The 18,811-nt window shown below is 45.1% G+C and overlaps 1 protein-coding gene across 1 annotated transcript; it reads left to right on the plus strand.

Moving 5' to 3' along the window:
- Positions 1 to 11,615: 11,615 nt before the first annotated feature.
- Positions 11,616 to 14,471, plus strand: LOC145572624 (uncharacterized). Its single transcript, XM_081631585.1, has 3 exons — positions 11,616 to 11,995; positions 12,095 to 12,546; positions 12,652 to 14,471. The coding sequence occupies exons 1-3, from the start codon at positions 11,616 to 11,618 to the stop codon at positions 14,469 to 14,471; spliced, it is 2,652 nt and encodes an 883-aa protein (XP_081487711.1).
- Positions 14,472 to 18,811: the final 4,340 nt, after the last annotated feature.

Here is an 18,811-nt window from a genome sequence, read left to right on the forward strand (position 1 = left end):
TCTTCAGAAGCTTGTTCACGTTGCCCTTTGGCAGCAGAAGTCTGAGGTGCCACCTGGCCGGAAGCCGCGACAGACTGCTTCTCAGGGGAAGCAGCAGGCGCCACTAACGCCTATGAATCTGAAGCCACCTTTTGAGGGGCAGGGCGAGCATCACGCCTACTCCTAACAGTAGAAGACGAAGGCTTCAAGCTCAGCGCGGCTGGACCCAACACGCTCGCCAGTAGCCACGGTGCCAACAACAGCCCGCAGCTCAGCAGGAGCCAAACGCACCTCGCCCTTCAGGGAACCTGCAAACACCTCCAGCGTATCAAAGAGCTGAGGAGGTGTTTTGGGTGTTTTAGTCCCTCGGGAGAGTTACAACACGAAGACTGATCCGGGATGAGCTGTACCTGCAAAACAAACGGAGACACCTGTTGGGTGGTGCTCCGCCTCCGACGGTCAAGTTAGTAACTTGAAAAGGAATAAAGAGTACGGAAATTTAGGTGGCTATCTGCTTGGATTCCAAGCTCAGGTGTAATCAGTGGTAAAAACCCTTTTTTCTCAAAATGAGGGACATCTCCCTATTTATAGGGTCTTGGGGAATTGCCCCTGATTAGGTCACTGAACCCTAATCATTGGTGTGCTGCGCCGTTTTTCGGCGTTCTCGGGATTTGGGCCTGAAGGCCGCCTTTTTCCCTAATTATCTAGAATGACACGTGTCGAGCAGGGATTGGTCCACTTTGGGCCATCCTGAGGCTGACACGTGTCATCCTCTGATTGGACCACATGACGGGGTAAAATTACCCTAAACATTTGCCCCTCACAGATGTGACGTGGCACACCACGTGGCATCTGTGACACATGTCACGCTCCGGTTGGCGGTAATTTTATCGTTACAGAGTAACCGTTCACCTTCCAGGTAAATTACGGAAATGCCCCCATATTTACCCTCTATATATAGCCGTTTTACCCTCATAATTTTGTACGTTTACAAAAAATTTCTAGAGAGAAAAACTTTGAGAGAGCAGAAGTCATCCGTTTGAGTCAGGCGCGAGCAAGAAACTTTGTTCTTCCGCAACCCAGCCGGACCCGCCTTCCTTCAGATATCAAATCCAAAGGTACCGTCTCTGTCTCTCTCAGCTCTTTTCTTTTTTCACCGCTTGTACATATTTCTTGCAATAAATGGATGCATCACCAACACACACGGCACAGCCTAGGTTAGAGTCCAGCCGGTCACCATGTTGTAGCCAAGCCTAACAACTTGGTTATGGACGTTTCTTTAGTTCAAGACGTAGCATCATGCATTGGTGCTATGCGTTCTATCCATGTGCAGCAAGATATTCAATCTTTTGAGTTTCTTGTTGTTCTTATTAACTAGTTCATTCTAGTTCATTTTATGCTTTGAATAAATTGTAAACTTTAGTCTTATTTTAAGTTTGCAAATTAGTTGCATTATTAGTTGCATTTTTCTTTAATTTTCTTTAGTTTGCTAAAGTTCAAAATGTAATGTTACATTCACATAAAGTTCAAGTACAAGATACATGAAGAAGGCAGCCATTTAAGCATGGAAAACAACATAGAATCCAAAATTCTTTTGGAGGAATCTCAAGGCTTCAAATGGGTGTTACAAGCAGCATCAATGCAGGAATTATAAGCCATCAAGTGGGCATTCATATGGGCGTTTCTTGCTTCCAGCATTGAGCATCAAAAGGCGTCCAAATACACTCTTGTCTACATACATTCAAGCTTGATCCAAGGCTTGAATCAAGGAGGAGTTACACTTCTTTTTGCTGTTTGAATTGGGCGTGAATTAAGGGGCTGTTTTGCTTCTTACTTGCTGCTTGGTTGAGGCGTGATTCTAGGGAAGGTTATGCTCTTACTTGCTGCCTTATTGGACGTGATTCTAGGGGAGTTACACTCCTTTATTTCAGATTTGATGAGGCTTAATTGAGGAGGTTATGGCCGCCACTTTTTAAGCTTATGTATCTAGTTAAACAAAGCTTCCTTTAATTGATGTATCTAGACACTAAAGCTGACTTTGATGATTAGTTTAGGCGTGTACAAGTGAGCTGAAAAGTCACTTGATTTAGCTTGTATTTAGGATGCTTGTTTACTATAAATAACAAGCAAATGTGAATGAGAAAATCAGATTATTCAAACATAAAAAAACTTGTCTTACAATCGTTTCTTGGATTAGAAACAAAACCTGAAATTCTTGGATTTGGAATTTCGTTTCCTTTGCTTAGTTAGCTAGTTTAGGCTACTAGTTGGCTTGTGATCTTAGGAATCCAAAACGTTTCTTAGTGGTGTGACTTTATCTAAGAAGCCTTTGGTTCTTAGCCTTATCTATCCCTTGGTTTATCCCTTGTGTATTTCGAGTGTTACTCCAAATATACAACACACCAGGTGCGTGCATTCTTCAGTGGTATCCTCTCCTAACTAAGTCCTCTATGTTGTCCTTCGAGTGCGTGCATTCTTCAGTGGTATGGCCATAGTCCCTATGAAAGTCACACCACTTACTGGTATCACGACTCTTGTTTACCATCCTTGGAGGCCTCTGCCACTTATCGTCAGCCTTATTTACGCTGAATATGTGAGATCTGGAATGGGTTAGTGGGGTATTTTAATCAAACTTCCCAGGCCTTGCCCCTCTCCTTGGATCGGACCTTCTCAGTCCCACTGCCCTGTCCGCTTCTCTGCGGTTTTGCTCAGCCTTGCTTGGTTGGTTCACCCTGGGTGTGTTCTCTGCCCGGGTGACCTCTGCCCGCTTAACTGAGTCACCTGCTGCTTTCCTACCCATCATTGCTCTGTCAGTCTCGTCTGCTTTGATGAACTCATGCGCTTTACCCAGCGCTTCAGCGAGCGTTTTGAGGCTCTTACGCCCCATGTATGCTCTGAATGGTGACCCTGGTAGTAGGCCACTCTGCATTGCTAACAGCGCTACCTCCTGGCTCATATTTGGGATGGTTGTTGCCTCCTTGTTGAATCTGGTGATGAACTCCCTCAAGGGCTCATCCTTTCCCTGAACAAGGGACATCAGCTCGGTTGTCATCTTGGTTTTGTCCACCAAGGTTATGAAATGCTCCATGAACATTCTCTTCAGCTAGCTGTACGAGTACACAGAACATTTGGGGATGGCGCCGTACCATTCCGCTGCCAGCCCCTCCAGAGTTGGTGGGAAAGCCTTACACCAGACTGAGTTTGTCATGGTGTAGAGTACCATATGATTCTTGAAAGCTGATATGTGGCTTTTGGGTGTTGTGGTTCCATTGTACTTGCAGCTCGGCATCTTCACCTTCTCCATGGGTTCTTTCAGAATCTCCCGGCAAAATGGGGAATCATTTGGAACAACCTGGATTCGCGCTCGTTTGTCTCTCTCCGGGCTGGGTCCTCGCTCTGCTGCCGGTGACCTAATGCGAGGGACCCGCTTCTCCGGGCTGATTCTAGCGGGGGTTATTTCCTCCACACTCCATTCTCGATTCAGGTTGCGAGCTTCCAGCTCCAATACCTTTTTCTTCAGCTGAATGAGCTCTTTTTGCTCGGGGGTGAGAGTTGAGACTTCCGGCTTTTTCGCAGCGGGCTCCGTAGCTGCCGTTGTCGGTGATGGGCTTGCCCCCTTACCCATATTGGTAAGGATCGCTGTCATTGCAGCCAGTTGCCCCTTGCTGTACTTAGAGAGGTTCTGTAGAATGGCTTGCATATTTACGGGCTACAATTTCTGGGTTACAGGTGCTGAAACAATAAGCTCATTGTTCGCGCCTGTTAACGGCATTCCATACTTGAAAATAGAGATGGATCCTACCGGATCTACTGGTTTCGCCGCTGCTTTAGCAGTGGCTGATGTCGATCCGATAGGGTTGGATTTCTGTGAGATGGTCGATTTGGGGTTTTCGGTGGATCCTTTTGGATCGCTGGTTACTAGGGGTGTTTTTTGTGGTGTTTAGCTGGTCTCATTAGTTTTGGACGTGGGTGTTTGTACAGTTTCTTCTCCGGCCATGGTGGTTAGTTAACTAGTCCCTAGTTCAGTTGGTGAACCTCAGGTTAGATGATCCAATCCCCTCCTTCTAGCGCCAATTGTTCCAGGTATGGATCCAAGGGTTCTGCTGGGTAAGCTGGGTCCCGTTAACAACCAACGCACGGCAGCACACGTAAACTACCCTCGGGGGTGGCTCGAGGAACCCCCCTCCGAAGCTTAAGTTAGAGAGTGTTTGAGAGAGAAAGTGTACTTAGAGAGATATAGAAAGTGTAATAATTTGAGTGTCTAACCTCCTTTCCGTTGTACTTTACCCTCTATTTATAGGCGTACTATCTCCTTCGTGGAGAGTTTAGCCTGGTTAGCTCTGTGGGCTGACTCTGCCGGGCTGATGAGCCCTCCTTTAGTTGCTTATTCGGCGGTGAGTGTGCACCCTGGGGGCTGGGCGATAGTTCAGCAGGAGCTATCCTATACAAGTCCCATCCCCCATGGGCTCGGTGGTTGTTTCAAAAAATCCCGGCTCTATTATTTGCTCCCGGGCCTTAGTAGATAGCGTCGGGAGAGGGCACTTCCTTCCTAGAAGAGCTGGCTCAGTGTTGTACCGGCGCAGTGTCCGGTTATGTCTCAAAGTTGGGGAATAAATCAAGTAAAATTTGTCTTTCCACCCGGACCATTTGGACACCTTGTCCAAAGTCATCAAATATTGGGGCAAGGTAGTCAGAGTATACCATGCCCCATGGCCGCCTGGGGCCTTGCTCAAATAATGCATGTGAGCGAAGGCGGAGAAGCTTGGATTTTTATTCTAGAGCTCGCAGGCGGTGATGTAACTAAGAATAATCACCCATGAATTGGGGGTGAGCTGCCAAACCCCTACATCGTACCCCTTTAGGAATTTCCTAATCCCGGGGTGGAGGGGGAACCGGAGGCCGGCTTCAATGACCGCCTCGTAGTAGACGAAGTAATGGTCTGCATTATCAATATCGTCGCTCCAGGCCATTACAGCGTCAACCGGTGGAACGATGATGTCCCAGCCCCTTCAAAAGGGGTGCTTTTCCTTAAAAGCCTTAAAGCCGCTTCTAAGTAGGGCGACGTTACCCGGCATCATCCTAGTCTGTTTGGGGTTGGGTAGGTCGGCGACCTTAGGCGGCTGCTGATAGTCAGCCGCAAAGTTATCTTGGCAAGAGCCTGAAGATTCGACCCTTGACCCCTCGCCGGCCTCAGCATCGCCGACTTCATTAGAGGAGGCGGCTCCCTCGCCATCTACCTCTCGTACCCCCGAGCTCCCGGAAGTAGAGGGAGCCTCTTCATCAGAACGACTCTCCTCCAATTCTCTCTGTTCCCCGTCTGGAACAACCTCATCGGCTAGCACTAACATAGTGCGCCGACTCCTAGATTTCCTGGCCGTCTGTTTGACTCTGGCCATTGTGTCCTGCACAGACACATAGAGGGAGGAATTCGGAGATGAGCATATCGGTTTCGACAGTCCAGAAAAGGCACCCCCTGTTCTAGACTCAGCCTTTCCAGGGGACCGGCTGAGTGTCCTAGGCAGTGCCGAGTGAGTGGATTGAGAACTCATCTATATTTTCTAAAAAACTATGTATACAGGCGGAGAAAGAATTGTATACAAGTTAAAAAAGAGGAAAGCTAAAATGGTACAGGCGGTTACCTTACTTTTACTCTGAAAAATCTGAAAACCGCTACAACCGGTAAACCAGGTGTTGAACTTCTAGCACACGGAAACTTGAAACTGCTTTGATGCAGACGGAGGCAGAGAATCTCTCTTTTTCTCTAAAAAGTCAAATGTGAATAAGGTGAAGAAAAGGGGGGGGGGTAAACTTCTATTTATAGCAGGTGAAAACGGGGGAAATCCTTGTTTGAAATTCAAATTTTACTACCCGTTACCGTTCACCTTTGATAAGTGGACACGTGTCACAAGCCTCACGTGATATGCACATGAGTCTTGTGAGGGGAAATGTTTAGGGTAAAAATACCCTAGACACGTGGACCAATGAGAGGAGGCCACGTGTCGAGTTCAGGATGGCCCACGTGGCTTAATATCCTCTTGACACATGGCCCCCTTGGATACGTCCCTGAAATTGCGGCCTTCAAGGGCCCAAATCCCAAGAAGCGCCTAAAACGGCGCAACCCACTGAAATCTAGGTCAAGTGACCTATATAGGGGCACGTTCTCCAATGACCCTATAAATAGGGAGATAATTTCCCATTTTGGGGACACATTCAATCATTTATTACACCTACATTCTCTCTCATCAGAGAAACACCTGAGCTTGGAATCCAAGCAGATCCCCACCTAAATTTTCGTACTCTTTAATTCCTTGCAAGTTACTAACTTGACCTTCGGAGGCGGAGCACCAACCATCCAGAGTCTCCGTTGTTTTGCAGGTGCAACTCAGCCGGACCAGACTTCGTGACGTAACTCTCCCGAGGGACAAAAACACCCAAAACATCTACCACCTGTTGTGAATCAGGTTGCGCACTGTCTATTAGGTAAGCCCGGATGCCATCCATCCAGGTAGAGCTTATGTCCAGGATTCCAATGGGCTCTTCATATATGCTTCTTTTTTCAAGAACTTCCAAAAAGACTGACCTAGGCATATCATAGCAGGCGAAGATGCCAATTTGGACAAGGCATCCGCCTGGTTGTTACCAGGCACTTGACTCAGATGAAATTCTTCAAGTGTCCCAACCTCTTCTTTGACTGCTTGATGGTATTCGATCATTGCCGGATGGGTAGCTTCATACTGACCCTGATACTGGCTTACAACCAATTGTGAATCAAAGAAGGCGTCAATCTTTGTTGCCCCTGCTGCCTTACACATGCGGATTCTGGCTAGCAAGGCTTCATATTCCTCCTAATTATTTAAGGCCTGAAACTTGAACCGTAGTGCATATTCAAATTTTTCCCCCTTAGGAGACTCTTAGATAATTCCTGCACCACAGGAATTCTTTGTTGATCTCCCGTCTACATAAACTTTCCAAACCTGATCAAGGTTATCCAGTGGAACCGACCGTGCCATTTCAACAATGAAATCGGCAAATGCCTAACCTTATACTGCCTTTCTTGAATCGTAAGTGATTTCAAGACTTTGCATTTCAATAGCCCATTTCAACATTCTGCTGGATGACTCTAAGGTAGACAATGGCCGCTTGAGGGGTTAATCGGTGTAGATCACCACCGGATGTGCCAAGAAGTATGATTTAGCTTCTTGAATGCCAGATATAGAGCAAGGCTAAAATTTTCAACCATGGGGTACTTGAGTTCAGCATTTCTGAGTACATGGCGAATGAAATAGACCGGAAGCTGGATGCCGTCTCTATCAGCAAGGAGAACAACACTGAGGGCATGGTCTGAGATGACTAGGTACATGTACAATGTCTCTTTGGACAAAAGGCTAACAAGCCTTGGCAAAGAGTGCAAGTGTTCTTTGAATTTCCGAAAGGCCGTTGTTTTGGGTGTTTTTGTCCCTCGGGAGAGTTACAACACGAAGACTGATCCGGCGTGAGCTGTACCTGCAAAACAAACGGAGACACCGGATGGATGGTGCTCCACCTCCGACGAACAAGTTAGTAACTTGAAGGGAGAGAAAAAGGTGCGGAAATTTAGGTGGGTATCTGCTCGGATTCTAAGCTCAGATGTCTCTATCACAGGGACAATGTGTAATAAATGATAAAATGTGCCCTCCAAAAGAGGGGAATCTCCCTATTTATAGGGTCCTCGGGATTTGTGCCCCTGATTAGGTCACTGATCCCTAATCATTGGTGGGCTGCGCCGCATTGTGGCTTTCTCGGGATTTGGGCCTGAAGGCCGCCATTTTCCCCCTATTTTCTGGAATGATACGTGTCAAGCAGCGATAGGTCCACCTTGGGCCATCCTGGGGCTGACACGTGTCATCCTCTGATTGGACCACGTGGCGGGGTAAAATTACCCTAAACACTTTCCCCTCACAGATGTGACGTGGCACGCCACGTGGCATATGTGACACGCGTCACGCTCCGGTTGGTGGTAATTTTACCACCAAAGAGTAACCGTTCGCCTTCCGAGTAAATTACGGGAATGCCCCCGCATTTACCCTCTATATATAGCTGTTTACCCTCATAATTTTGTACGTTTACAAAAAAATTTCTAGAGAAACAACTTTGAGAGAGCAGAAGTCATCTGTTTGAGTCAGGCGAAAGCAAGAAAGCTCGTTCTTCGTCAACCTAGCCGGACTCGTCTATCTTCAGATATCACATCTAAAGGTACCGTCTCTGCCTCTCTCAGCTATTTTTCTTGTTTCACCGCTTATACATATTTCTTGCAATAAATGGATGCATCACCAACACACACGGCACAGCCTAGGTTAGAGTCCAGCCGGTCACCCGGGACGACTGAGTCTAGGACTGGGAGTGCCGTCTCGGGGTGTAGGGACCACCCTTTGGCTTGAATTCCGACCATCTATGTGTCTGTGCAGGACACAATGGCTCGGACTATGCAGACGGCCACCGATCCGGACTACAGAAGCGAGGGCTCAGGCGGCCAAACGCCTTAGGGAGAAACGTCTGGTCAGAGAAACCAGACGGCTCTGGAGAGATCTCCTCCGCGTGCCTCTTCAACTCCCGCAGATTCCTTTTTGGAAGAGTGCGACCAAGGCGGCGATGAAGCCGTCTCAGCTCCTTTGACCCAAAATGAGGAGGAGACGGAGAGCGACAGCTCCGCCTCCACCTCTGAGAGCAGCGACGACTTGCCCCCGCTTGAGGATAGCGAGGAGGAGGAGAGGAAGAAGTGGAGTGAGAAGGACGACCCCTTTCAACTTCACGTCTCCTCCAAGGACAGGATTCAAATGGAGGAGAACTTGAAGAACTTTACACAAATGCACCCGTTAGGAGACGGGTACAGAATCAGAGTGCTGCCTAAGGACGGCACCATCGCCTGGGAAGACGATCAACAGAACGCCAACATCTACTTCGGCTGTTATGAGGCGGCGTTCAAGGCCGGTCTGCGCTTTCCCCTTCACCAGGCGGTGAAGCCAATCTTGAGAGGCTGGCCTCGGAGTCTGGCAACTTACCCCCAATTCTTGAGCAAACATTTTGGGGTATGTTGCCGCCTGCGAGTTCCAGGGGCTCTATCCCGGCTGGGAGGCTTTTGCTAAGATGCATTATCTTAGCCGAAGCACTGGCGGTTGGAGGGCGTGGTACACTTTAACCACGCATCCCCAGTACATGATGACCTTGGACAAGGTCTCAAAGTTCGACGCCTGGAAGCACAGGTACTACGTGATGTCAGCCCCCAGTAGGCGGGAAAACTATGAATTCCGCCAGTACAATAAGAAGCCTGACCTGATGGGCCGGAAATGCGCTCTTCCCCGGATCCCGGATGAGGATTTTGACAAAATCATTGAGGCAGACTTTTTCGGCCTCACAGACGCGACCTTGTCAACCGGGGAAACAATAAAAGTCCCAAAGAACTGAATCCCCAAGAGCGCCTAGTTCAGGGATAAGTGTTTCTTAGCCGCCTGCGGGCTAGGACACATGTTTACCAAACGTATGCGCCTGAGTTTACATCCGCCTGTAGTGCTTTTGTGTCAGAATTGATTGATGACATTGACCAATCTTTCTCTTTTTTACAGAAGAAGCTCTAAACATGCTGCAGACGGAGAAAACACCCAGGCGATCCTCTGCAACCATCCGCTAGGAGCTTGCGGAAAACAGGCAGCCGCAGTCAAGGCCAAGGTAAAAACCGCTTGACCCTTTCTTAGATTGGCCTCAAAATTTACTTTTCTCCGGATGCTAACTTTAACTTGATTATTTTCACATGGGGGAGAGGTAGGAAAGACGTTTGAGAAAAATCTCAAACGGGCTGCGGAGGAACCCACCTCCATTCTTAACAAGACCAAAAAATCCACCTTCGCCTCAACTCCTGGCGCCTTAGCCGGGAACCAACAGATGCGGATAGGGGGGCGAAACGAGAGGGTAGGCGGCAGCCTGGGCCTCGACCTCGTCAACCCCTTATCAGCAACCGGGGTGTTCACCATTCCTGCAAGCGGTTCCCGCTTGGCCGGCTCTGAAGGTAAGAACCCTTTTGAATCCCCGCCTGAGCTGAGGTGGCCTTTGCGAGTGAAATCTCACTCCCAACAGACGTCATCCTCAGACGGTCGGCAACAGATAGGTACTGCCTTAATTTCGCACTCATCACCTATTGATTATGGTGTAGATCAATCTCTCCGCTGGCCAGACGTCCAGAAGCATGCCAAGGCCATGCTTGACGCCGTCCGCAAGAGGGACAAAGACAACATCCCTGGGATAGAGACGTTCCATTTGGAACGCATTCTATCCCTTCTGGCAGAGGTAAGAGACTTAACAATTTTTTTTTCCAAGTGCTTTACCCCGCCTGCAATACTAATGCCGCTTGCTTTTTTGCAGGCTATGCTACGGGTAGACGGGCTGATCCAAAATCAACATCTTTGTCTCATGAACCTGTTGCTCTAGTATTGGAAACTCTTGGGTTTTATCCATTTTCTTCTAAGGCCGAAATTCTATGTTGCAATTCATGGGTGGATTGAAGATTGAAGCTTGTAGGAAAAAGCGTATGGCACAAATTACACTTTGGCCCATTTTCACTACTATTTTGGGCGTGTGATTCATGGTCCATTTACTTATTATTATTAGCTTAAGTTTTATAATTTTATTTGCTGAAATAATGCCAAGAGTTGAGCTCTTTGGCCGGTTGTAATAGGAAGAAGTCAACTCACCATCATTAGGCATTATTAGAGCATTTAATGCTTAGCTAGAATTAGGAAAACTGTTGGCTTTTGGCTCTCCATTTTTGACGGTTTTTCCTTGTCTTTTGGTGTGTTAATTTGCTGCTCCTTTCCACTATAAATTGGAGAGCAAACCAGAAATAAAAGGGGTATTGAGTTAGACATAAAAAAAAAACCGTGAGGTTGCCTAGCATTCTTCTTTGTGTTTGTCCAAAGTGTGAGTGTTGTTCCTTGTTGCTTTGAGTTAGTTCTTGAGTGACAATATTAGGGAGAGATTGAGTGTGTCTTGTCTCTAGCCTAAGAACCTAGAACTTTGAGTGTGTTCTTGAGTTTTGGTTAATTTCACAATTTTAAGTTGTTTCAAGGTGAGTTGTTTCTCATCCGAGTCTAATACCATAACAACTTGTTGGAGGGGTATATTGCATTTACATCATCTGGTATCAGAGCCTAGGTAAGGATTTTCGTGAGGAAAATCGTGTTTGAAGGAGTTTTGATCAAAGCAGCAGATTCGGTCAGTTTGGAGTTGCGGTTTGTAAAGGCGATAACTCCTTCGTTTTCTGTCCAAATTGAGTGATTATTTTTTTCAATTTGGGTTTTTTTCTATTTAGAATACGCATATAAAATTTCAGAATTTTTGGAATTTTTTTGCTATTAATCTGGGCAGATCTTTCAAAGCAGCGCAGAAAGGGGGCAAATCCGGGAAGGCAGATTTGAACAGAAGATTTCTTCCTCATCCGAAGAGCTTTTGAGGAGTTTCTTTTTTTCAAATTGGTTGTTTTAATCTGAATTTTTTGAATTTGTAAGCCTTTGAGAGTCTCAAGTCACTTTTCATTTTGCATTTGTCTCTGTTTTCGACAGTTTTTCAATCATTGTAATTGTAATAGTCTAGCAAAATAGTGGAAAATCATGGCCAGTGAGGAGGTTGCTAGAATGTTGAAAACAATTACTGACAAATTGGAGAGTTTGGAGAGAAAAACAGAAGAAAGTGAGGAGGAGAAGGCTAGGCAAAATACTAGGATGGATGCAATTGCCGAAATGGTGTTGCAAACAACTAGAAAATTGAACGAGTTAGAAAATGAGGATGTGAGTAGTGGGAGCAATCTTAGGCAGTTTGATGAAGATAGGGGACTTAAGATTGACCTACCAGAATTTGATGGGGGGCATGATAGTGAGGCCTTTCTAGATTGGGTGAGGCAAATTGAAACCGTTTTTGAGTATAAGGGGTTTGATGATAAAAAAATATTCAAATTGTTTGTGCTTAAACTCACTAAACTCGCTGCCCTATGGTATGAAAACCTCAAGGCAAATAGAAGGAGAGAGGGAAAAGAAAAAATTGACTCATGGGAGAAGTTGAAAAAGAAGATGAGGGATAAATGGGTAAATAGGGAGTATGAACAAGAACAATACTTAAAATTGACCCATCTTTCCCAAGAAAATATGAGTGTAGAAGATTACATTAAGGAATTTGAGAAGTTGTGTTTGGTGTGTGACTTGCAAGAGAAGGAGACCTTCAAAATTGCTCGTTTTATGAAAGGTCTTTCGAAGCATATTAGCCAAAAGGTGGAAGTGACTCACTATACCACTTTTAGTGATGTTTGCAAATTGGCTATTCGTTATGAAACTCAATTGAGAGAAGAGAAGCCCAAAACTTCTTCTTCCAAAAGTCCTATGAAATTTACTCCTACTTACTCAAAGGGGAGTACATTTCCAAACAAAACAGGTGGTTCTTTTCAAAATAAGTCCTCCTCTTTTGGTTCTAAGTTTGACAAAGGGAAAGAAAAGAATGTAATTTCACCTAGTGAACTTGCTACTAGGAGAAAGTGCTTTAAGTGTCATGGTAGAGGGCATATAGCATCCGAGTGCCCTAGCAAAAATGTGTTGACTGCCTCACAATGTGCACTATTTGAAGAAGAAGATAAAGTCTATAATTTTGTTACACAAGAGGAAGATGAAGAGTTTGATGAAGACTTTGAGGAGGATATACCTCCAGAGAATGAAATGAATATGATGGTGGTTCGAAAAATATTGTTTAGTGAGCCGGAAGTTGATGAGAAACAAAGGAACAACTTGTTCCACACTAGATGCAAGATAGGTGAGAAGACTTGCAATGTGATCGTTGATGGTGGTGCGCAAACCGATGTAATCTCTTCCGAAGCAGTGCGTAAGTTGAAACTTACAACTAGAGATCATGATGAGCCATACAAGCTGAATTGGTTGAATGATGGCACGGGGATAAGGGTCAAGAAACAAGCTTTGGTGTCCTACTCCATTGGAGGCTTTGAAGATGAGAGGTGGTGCGACATACTACCTATGGATGCTTGTCATTTACTACTTGGAAGACCATGGCAGTTTGATCATGATTCAGAGCATAAAGGTAGATCTAATATGTATGTTGTAACTACTAGAGATGGTAGGAGAGTTAGATTATTGCCTTTACCTCCCAAAGTTGCTAAAAAAGAAAAAGAGAAAAGCAACTATCTTGTAACTTGTAATGAATTTGAGAAGATAGTGGAAGAGAATGGGGGAGGGTATGCTTTGGTTGTGAGAACCAAAGATGAGCTTGGTACTACTTGTAATGACTCATCCACACTAAATGAGTTGTTAGAAGAGTACAAGGATGTTTTTCCCGATGACTTGCCCAAAGGCCTCCCACCTATAAGGGGCATTGAGCACGCCATTGACTTGATTCCTGGAGCACCTTTGCCCAATAAGGCTGCCTATAGGTGTAATCCGGAAGAAAGTAAGGAACTTGAAAGACAAGTGAATGAATTGATAGAGAGAGGCTATGTGAGGGAGAGCCTTAGTCCTTGCGCCGTTCCTGCTCTCTTAGTGCCAAAGAAAGATGGTACTTGGAGAATGTGTGTTGATAGTCGTTCCATTAACAATATAACCATCAAATATCGCTTCCCTATGCCTCGTTTGCAAGATATGTTAGATGAGTTGAGTGGCGCCTTAGTCTTTTCAAAAATTGACTTAAGGAGTGGTTACCATCAAATGAGAATTCGAGAGGGAGATGAGTGGAAAACGGCTTTCAAAACAAAGCAAGGGTTGTATGAGTGGTTGGTGATGCCTCTTGGGCTTTGCAACGCCCCAAGCTCCTTCATGAGATTGATGAATGAAGTCCTCCGTCCTTTCCTTAATGATTTTATTGTTGTTTACTTAGATGACATTCTTGTGTATAGTAAAAACAATGAAGATCATGTAATTCATTTAAGGAGGTTGTTTGAAAAATTAAGGGAGGTGAAGTTGTATGGTAAGCTTGAGAAATGTGTATTCATGACTCCTAGTGTTGTATTCCTAGGATACATTGTAACAGGAGAGGGGGTACATGTAGATCCGGAAAAGGTGAAAGCGGTCCAATCTTGGTTGGCTCCAACCAATGTGCACGAAGTTAGAAGTTTTCATGGACTAGCCTCATTCTATAGGCGGTTCATTAAGAACTTCTCAACCTTCATGGCTCCCATCACAGAACTGACAAAGAAAGGTGAATTCGGGTGGAATGAAGCGGCACAAAGGGCCTTTGAGAAGGTCAAGTTTCTACTATGCAATGCTCCTATACTTGTGCTTCCAGATTTTAACAAGGTATTTGAGGTAGAATGTGATGCAAGTGGGATTGGGATAGGTGCTGTTTTGATTCAAGAGAAGAAGCCCGTGAGTTACTTTAGTGAGAAATTGAATGGGGCAAAGTTGAACTATTCCACTTATGACCGTGAGTTCTACGCTATAGTTAGAGCGCTTGATCATTGGTCTCACTACCTTTGACCAAAGCCATTTGTTCTTCATTTCGATCATGAGGCTCTAAAGTTCATACATGGGCAACAAAAGCTCAACAAGAGGCATGCTAAATGGGTGGAGTTCCTCCAATCATTTACTTTCAGTTCCAAGTACAAAGATGGTAAGAGTAATGTCGTGGCTGATGCATTATCTCGACAAAACTACTTGCTTTCCATGGTAGATGCTAAAATCTTGGGGTTTGATCAACTCAAGGAGTGCTACAAGGATGATCCCGACTTTGCTAGTGAGATGGAGAGTCTTACTAAGGATTTCGTAAGACAAGATGGTAACCTCTTTAAAGGTAACAAGTTGTGTGTTCCGAAGAGTGGAGTAAGGGAGTTGTTGGTGAGAGAAGTCCATAGTGGGGGATTGGCCGGACATTTTGGGATACAAAAGACCCTTGATATTTTAGGCGAACACTTCTATTGGCCTAGAATGATTAAGGATGTTACTCATGTTGTTGAGAGATGTGCTACTTGTCAGAAGGCTAAAGGACACTTCACTAAGGGTCTCTACACTCCATTGCCGGTTCCTGATGCTCCATGGGAAAGTGTTAGTATGGATTTCATTGTAGGGTTGCCACGGACGCAAAGGGGAAGAGATAGCATCATGGTAGTGGTAGATAGATTTTCTAAAATGGCACACTTTGTAGCTTGTAATAAAACTGATGATGCCTTGAAGGTGGCTGAACTGTACTTCAAGGAAATTGTCAAACTCCATGGCATTCCTCGAAGTATAGTATCTGATAGGGACTCCAAATTCCTCAGTCACTTTTGGAGAACCCTATGGAAACTAGTTGGTACCAAGTTGCTATTTAGTACCTCTCATCACCCTCAAACTGATGGGCAAACAGAGGTAACAAATAGAACTTTGGGTACATTGTTGAGAGGACTTGTGAGCAAAACGCAAAAGGATTGGGACATAAAATTAGCCCATGCGGAGTTTGCTTACAATAGAGCTCATTCCCTAACTACTTCTCAGTCCCCATTTGAAGTAGTTTATGGAGTGAATCCATTTGTGCCGATTGATCTTGTCCCTATTGCTAAAGGTGATATTGTGGAGAAAGATGCTAAAAGGAGGGTGGAAACCTTTCAAAAAACTTGTGAGCAAGTGAAGAAAAGGATTGAGGAAATGAATAAAAAATACCAAGAGCGAGCCAATAAGAAACGCAAACAACCTATTTTTCATCCCGGGGACTTGGTTTGGTTACATTTAAGGAAGGAGAGGTTCCCTAAGCTTCGCAAGAACAAGCTTATGCCTTGTTCTGATGGTCCTTTTAGAGTTGTTGAGAGGGTGAATGATAGTGCCTACAAAATTGAGCTTCCAGATGAGTTGATGGGTGTTAGTGCTACTTTCAATGTCGGGGATTTGTCACCATACTTGGATGATTCAAGCTTGAGGGCAAACTTTTCTAAAGAAAGGGGAAATGATCCAAAATCAACATCTTTATCTCATGAACCTGTTGCTCTAGTATTGGAAACTCTTGGGTTTTATCCATTTTCTTCTAAGGCCGAAATTCTATGTTGCATTTCATGGGTGGATTGAAGATTGAAGCTTGTAGGAAAAAGCGTATGGCACAAATCACACTTTGGCCCATTTTCACTACTATTTTGGGCGTGTGATTCATGGTCCATTTACTTATTATTATTAGCTTAAGTTTTATAATTTTATTTGCTGAAATAATGCCAAGAGTTGAGCTCTTTGGCCGGTTGTAATAGGAAGAAGTCAACTCACCATCATTAGGCATTATTAGAGCATTTAATGCTTAGCTAGAATTAGGGAAAACTGTTGGCTTTTGGCTCTCCATTTTTGACGGTTTTTCCTTGTCTTTTGGTGTGTTAATTTGCTGCTCCTTTCCTATAAATTGGAGAGAAAACCAGAAATAAAAGGGGTATTGAGTTAGACATAAAAAAAAAAAAAAACCGTGAGGTTGCCTAACATTCTTCTTTGTGTTTGTCCAAAGTGTGAGTGTTGTTCCTTGTTGCTTTGAGTTAGTTCTTGAGTGACAAGATTAGGGAGAGATTGAGTGTGTCTTGTCTCTAGCCTAAGAACCCAGAACTTTGAGTGTGTTCTTGAGTTTTGGTTAATTTCACAATTTTAAGTTGTTTCAAGGTGAGTTGTTTCTCATCCGAGTCTAATACCATAACAACTTGTTGGAGGGATATATTGCATTTACATCACGGGCTCAAGCGTCCTTATTCCCGCAAACGGGAAGACGTAAAAAGGGCCAAGAAGTCTGCCACAGACGCTGATAATGTTGCTTTATACTCCACTATCGTAAATGATCTTGAAACTAAAGCAATCATAATGACACAGGCGTCAAAAATCCAGCAGTTGGAGGCGGATCTGAAAACGACCAACCAGCGGGTGAGCGACACTGAGACGGCTCAGAAGAAGGCGGAGGAGGCCAAGAAAAAGGCATATGAGAGCTTCAAGAAGGCTGACGAGGCGGGACCTTGGCACACTCCAAGGTGTTTCTGAAAAAAACACCAACCTGAAAACCAAGGTTGAGAGGCTAGAAAAGGAGGCTGCTCAGGCTCAGACAAACTTTGCAGCAACTCTGGAGGCGAAGCAAAATCGCCTGGTTGCTGAGAGTGATGCTGACAACGACGCCCGCATGAAGATCGCCTGGGCTGCCTTGTACCCAGACACGGACTATAGCGTCTGGGCACTAGCTCACAGTTATGCCGAGTACGTGGTGTACTTGAGAGAGAAAGGTGAGCCAGAGCCTGAGTCCTTCATGATGAGGAAGAGGACCAGGAAGAGGGTTAACGCCAACAATGAGCCCCCCGCGCCTGAGCTACCTGGTCCGGGTGTAGCACAAGAGATTCCCTCAGATGATGAGGAAGAGGACCAGGATGAGCCGCCTGCAGGCCAGAAGTGATTTTTCAGCGGCAGTATGCCAATCCCTCTTTTTAATTTTTTTCTTTAATTCTGCGGCAGTATGCCAAAACTTGCTTTTCCGGCCTGCGTGCCGAGTATTCTTGTATTTACCGGCTGTGGAGGCGGGTTATTTAACAATTTCTCTTTTCCCGGACGGGGTCCGATTAACATTTGATCCACTACAACCGTTTGGTTGGGTGGACTCTTAATGAATGCACCGACTGGGTCGGTTTTGATCATTGAATTTCAATTTTTCAATTTTTGCATTTTTGCATTTTTGCGTATATGCCTGATTTTGCCTAACTTATCAAAAGCATGCGGCGATTTTTTACCTATCTTAGCTTATCAAAAGCTGGCTGTCCTTGCCCCTGGACGGCTGTGTGGTTGGTTTCAAATGGAGTTGATTGATTGACTTGGGAACGTCTGATGCTGCAAAGAGCATGATACGTTTGTAAGTCAATCAATCACAGTAGTGATTGCCCTAAACCAAGTGCACAGCCGTACACCAACAGGCGTTCCAGTCACTAACCATACGGTGTTTGTCCATTTTGGTAGAGATTGCATAGCCATTGCACAATTCTTTTGCCCCAATTGGGATAGAAAGTGCAACTTTGGAATAAATAACCTAAGTGAGAACTTCAGCCGGTGACCGACTGATGCCCCAGGGCATCCGATATTCGGTAACTTGATCGTTCCTCACAGATCATTCTGGTCAGACGGCTATGAGTTGACCAATTCGGTCGTTCAATTTTGGCCGTCTGCATAGGTACGTATAACCGGCAAATAGTCTGTTCTCTGCGACGATTGCACCCGGAGGGGTGTCGCCCGACGCCTTTGTCCATGTTGGGACAGGCGATTTTATAAAATGAGCAACCATCCGGCCATTTTTAGCCTTTGGTCTTGTTTGAGACCGGTTGTATATCCACTAAGCGTTTTTTGCTTAGTTTTTAATCGAAGCATTGGTCGAACGTCATCAAATTACACTAAGTGTCAAGCTTAGTTAGTTAAACAAAAAGTCCGTCTGGATCATTACCCAGGCGGACAGGCAATTATTAAGTCACACCAAGTATCAAACTTAGTAAAATAAATAAAGGACTCAGATGAGTGTTACCCAGGCGGAGCATCCAAACAATTTTGCAAACCAAGTCTGAATTCTCATTAATTGACTCACTGTTTACAAAAACTTACATTCTCAGAAGTAGTACTTTTTTAAATTGTCTACATTCCAAGTTCTAGGCAGGCGCCTGCCGTCTGGAGTTTCCAGGCGATAGGTGCCGTCTCTTACTTCTTCATAGATCCGGTAGGGGCCTTCCCAATTTGGAGTTAGCTTTCCCAGCTCATTGGCCCTACCGGTTGCCTCCATATATCGTAACACTAAATCGTCAACTTTCAAGGGACGCTTGTGTACTTTCTTGTTGTAGGGTCTGGTCATTCTCAGACGGTAA

This window comes from Chenopodium album, chromosome 2 (assembly GCF_948465745.1).
Source record: "Chenopodium album chromosome 2, dcCheAlbu1.1, whole genome shotgun sequence".
Classification (NCBI taxonomy): Eukaryota; Viridiplantae; Streptophyta; class Magnoliopsida; order Caryophyllales; family Amaranthaceae; genus Chenopodium; species Chenopodium album.

What these genes read in the sequence shown, in the direction of transcription:
- LOC145572624 (XM_081631585.1), top strand. Translation starts at nt 11,616, where the DNA reads ATGGCCAGTGAGGAGGTTGCTAGAATGTTGAAAACAATTACTGACAAA. An exon ending in ACTAAACTCGCTGCCCTATG is followed by an intron (nt 11,996 to 12,094) that starts GTATGAAAACCT and finishes ATGGGTAAATAG; the next exon opens with GGAGTATGAACAAGAACAAT. An exon ending in AAAGTGCTTTAAGTGTCATG is followed by an intron (nt 12,547 to 12,651) that starts GTAGAGGGCATA and finishes TTGTTACACAAG; the next exon opens with AGGAAGATGAAGAGTTTGAT.